We start from the raw sequence: 3129 nt of genomic DNA, 5'->3' as shown, positions 1-3129 counted from the left end.
TCCAGATAATCATCAGATATAACCACTACCATCTTCCTGCACCTGCAAACATAAGTCATACAATTATCTGTTACATTTGATATAAAACCCTAGACAATATTACAGAATATTTTATTATCATACACTAATAGCCCCGGTTAGCGTAAACTACAGCAGTGTTCCCCCCAGCCCCTTTTAGCTGGGCGCACCACCCGGCACTTTTCAGTAACCACCCGGCTGTTTTTTTGTGGCCACTAAAGAGTTGGGTCACATTACAGGGGCTGCCACCGGCCTACAATTTCTTCCCGCTCGGCTCAAAAAAATTCCTGGGTTGAGCACTGTACAGCATAGTGCATTATCACAAAGATTTAAGGAGTCAGACTGAGACAGACTCAGTCCAACACTACAGTCTAACCGCGTAAAATGGTGTTTAGAACATGGTCTAGCTCTGTGTAATACGAAATCAGTTTCAGCATGTAAATGATATAACAGAATGATAAATGATGCCAAAAAAAGATGCAGACTGGAAAGACAGTGATGCAAATGGGATAATGGAAAGTGATATATAAGAAATAGCAAGTGCAAAAAAGTAGACCACTTCTTCTATTTCATTGCAACATATTGCAATACAACTGGCCTAAAAACCCAAAGGATATATGATGCTGGCCATGTACTCCTGGTTCTAATTGTATAAAAAAAAAACTACAAAATCTGAGAAAACTATACAATATATATAATGTAATAAATCAAGTTAGGCAGGCAGCAATACATAATTTTGGTCTCCCCAACTCCAGTCTCACAAATATTTAGTATTTCTCTTACAGACAGCGGAAAATTGAGTAGGTAAAAAATTATGGTTTTTATGAAAACACTGCCATGTTTGTGACCTTCGAGGACTGGAGTTGGACAGTTCTGAACAAGATCCTGAAGGGCAGTCCATCATACTCAGTGTTACTCCCATTTATGCTAAGGGAGTAAATAATCCGACCCCTCTTAAAATAAGCCTAAACTAGACCCTGAATCAATTCAACAATTACATTTGTAGGTTTATTTCTTTTTAAGTTTAAATTTGTTATAATATTTTACTTATATTAGGTAAAAAAATATTTATATATTATATATATAAATCTCCTTATCCTGTTAGTTGTACGTGTTGATCTTTGGAGTCCTAGATTTACATACCTGTTTTCTATAAGTTCACTTGTAATAGACCACAGACATGTACCAGGGAGGACATCTCTGTCGAACACACACAGCTTCAGGTTATGATCTGTCTGCTCCAGCCGAATGATCATTTCTTGCACAAAACTAATATCCTGGGCACAGTAGCAGATGAATGCATCAAACTGCTCGGGCAAATGTCCTACAAGAAAACATAAAATATACTCTGCAGTAATAAAGACAGAAGGAGAGGAGCCTAATTTGTACCTTACATAAAAGGGTTGTCTACCCTTTTTTATGTAAAGTATACAATTTGGTGACATGATCACTTTAAGCAAGTTGTTAGCAGGTTTCAGCACTACTTGAAACTTTGTTAATTACAGTCAGCACTCACATAATCATCTGTTCTTTACACCCCCAAAATTCAGACAGGTCTTTTATTGAAGAAAGGACAGGCTACATCCCTTTTGCAACAAAATATACTTAGCTGCCTGATCACAAATTTTTAAATACACTCACCCGTCCCTGTTTCATTGTAGGTACGGCCATATTCTTCTTCGTATCTACCCGTCCTAATCTTTGGTCATCTTGATTGGCCGGACTGGAATGGCACGCGCACAGCAGTTAATTGAGTACTGGCAGCCCCCGGGGGGATGATAAGATACCGGGCACATCCTAGCATTTTTTAACAGAAGACAGTGAGTGGGCATTGCGTGTCCCTTTCTACAATAATGACCTGCTTGTATTTTAAAGGGGAATTATAGTTCCACTTCGAAGGCTGCTTTAAGGACAGAAAACCTAATCAATGAAATTTCAAATAGTCATTTTTTCCTTGAAAATAATACTTGGTGTTCCTGCTATGATGATCCCTGTTTAGGCACTTTATGCTTTGGGGTAACAATGCTTTGTCCCTGTATTTCAATGGCTCTCCTACACTTTCACTCTCTCACCTGTGCATATGGTGGATAATTTAGGCAGCCATACCAACACTCAATGTGCAAGCGTTGGAACAAACTAAATTAACAAAATTTTCATAGAACAATTACCATAAAAACTTGACAAAATAACAAAATGAATGCCAGTCTCTCGGTTCCATATTTGTTTAATCAAAGTGGTTACCAATTATTGATTCATTATGTCACTATAATATAGTGATCAAATGCAGGTTTCATTGATAATTGGTTTCATTGTGCAAAGCACACTGAAGTGAGCCGTGGCTCTGGCCAGTGCATCCCCCAGCGGGGTCAGGAGAAGGACCTTGTTTGGGGGACCTACTGGCCAGAGCCACGGACCATGTCCCCAGTACGCATCGCAGGCTTAGGGGGGGTTTGTGTCTCTGGCATCATGACGTCATTCTGGGGGAAGTTTCTTCCGCTTTGAGTGACACGTGGCTCCCCACGCATGCACGGTCTGGGGTCCGTGCACTTAGTGGTCCGTGAGCCCCAAAAGGTTGGCGACCACAGCTGTAGATGATACTGAACCACTGTTATTGTCTTATGCAGTTGTAGTATCAAAAACAACAAACTAGGTAAAATGTTATGTTTTTCTAAATGCAAACAAGTTAGCATCCTTGTTTTTATAACCTCAGAGTAAAAAGGGCTCTATTTATAAATTATTTCCTCTTCAAATGGTTCAACACATGGATTCCTTCCTATTCCTTTTCTATTGTGACAGCTGTGCACTTTTGACGATTGGCCACTAGGGGGCAGAAAGAGTCATTGCTCTGTAGTAAAATAGGACCATAAAATTCACCACCAGCAAATTTTCAGAGAAATTGACTGGGGAAAAATGTTTAAATAGACCCCAAAGTGTTACAACACAAATTTAAATGCAGATGCAATTGTATTCAATATATGCATTATATTCAGGCATCTGTTTCCATCCTCAAAAGCAGTGAATATAACAGGAACGCCACATACCTATGGAATTACTTAGATCTGTGAGAATATCATTTCTTTCAATCTTCTGCAGATGTTTCAGAAAATTCCC

General features: G+C 39.1%; 1 protein-coding gene across 1 annotated transcript in view; it reads right to left on the bottom strand.

Annotated features, from left to right (window-relative positions):
• Window positions 1-3123, bottom strand: part of MYD88 (MYD88 innate immune signal transduction adaptor) — a gene marked incomplete at its 5' end in the record, with an annotated part of 8960 nt that extends 5837 nt beyond the window's left edge. Inside the window, 3 exons of the mRNA XM_072413390.1 lie at window positions 2-42; window positions 1162-1342; window positions 3060-3123. Coding sequence (XP_072269491.1) covers window positions 2-42; window positions 1162-1342; window positions 3060-3123 — 286 coding nt within the window. The remainder of the gene's footprint in view (window position 1; window positions 43-1161; window positions 1343-3059) is intronic.
• Between the last annotated feature and the right edge of the window lie 6 nt (window positions 3124-3129).

The sequence above is a fragment of the Pyxicephalus adspersus genome, chromosome 5 (assembly GCF_032062135.1).
Source record: "Pyxicephalus adspersus chromosome 5, UCB_Pads_2.0, whole genome shotgun sequence".
Taxonomy (NCBI): Eukaryota; Metazoa; Chordata; class Amphibia; order Anura; family Pyxicephalidae; genus Pyxicephalus; species Pyxicephalus adspersus.
This window is presented reverse-complemented; position numbering and strand designations above follow the sequence as displayed.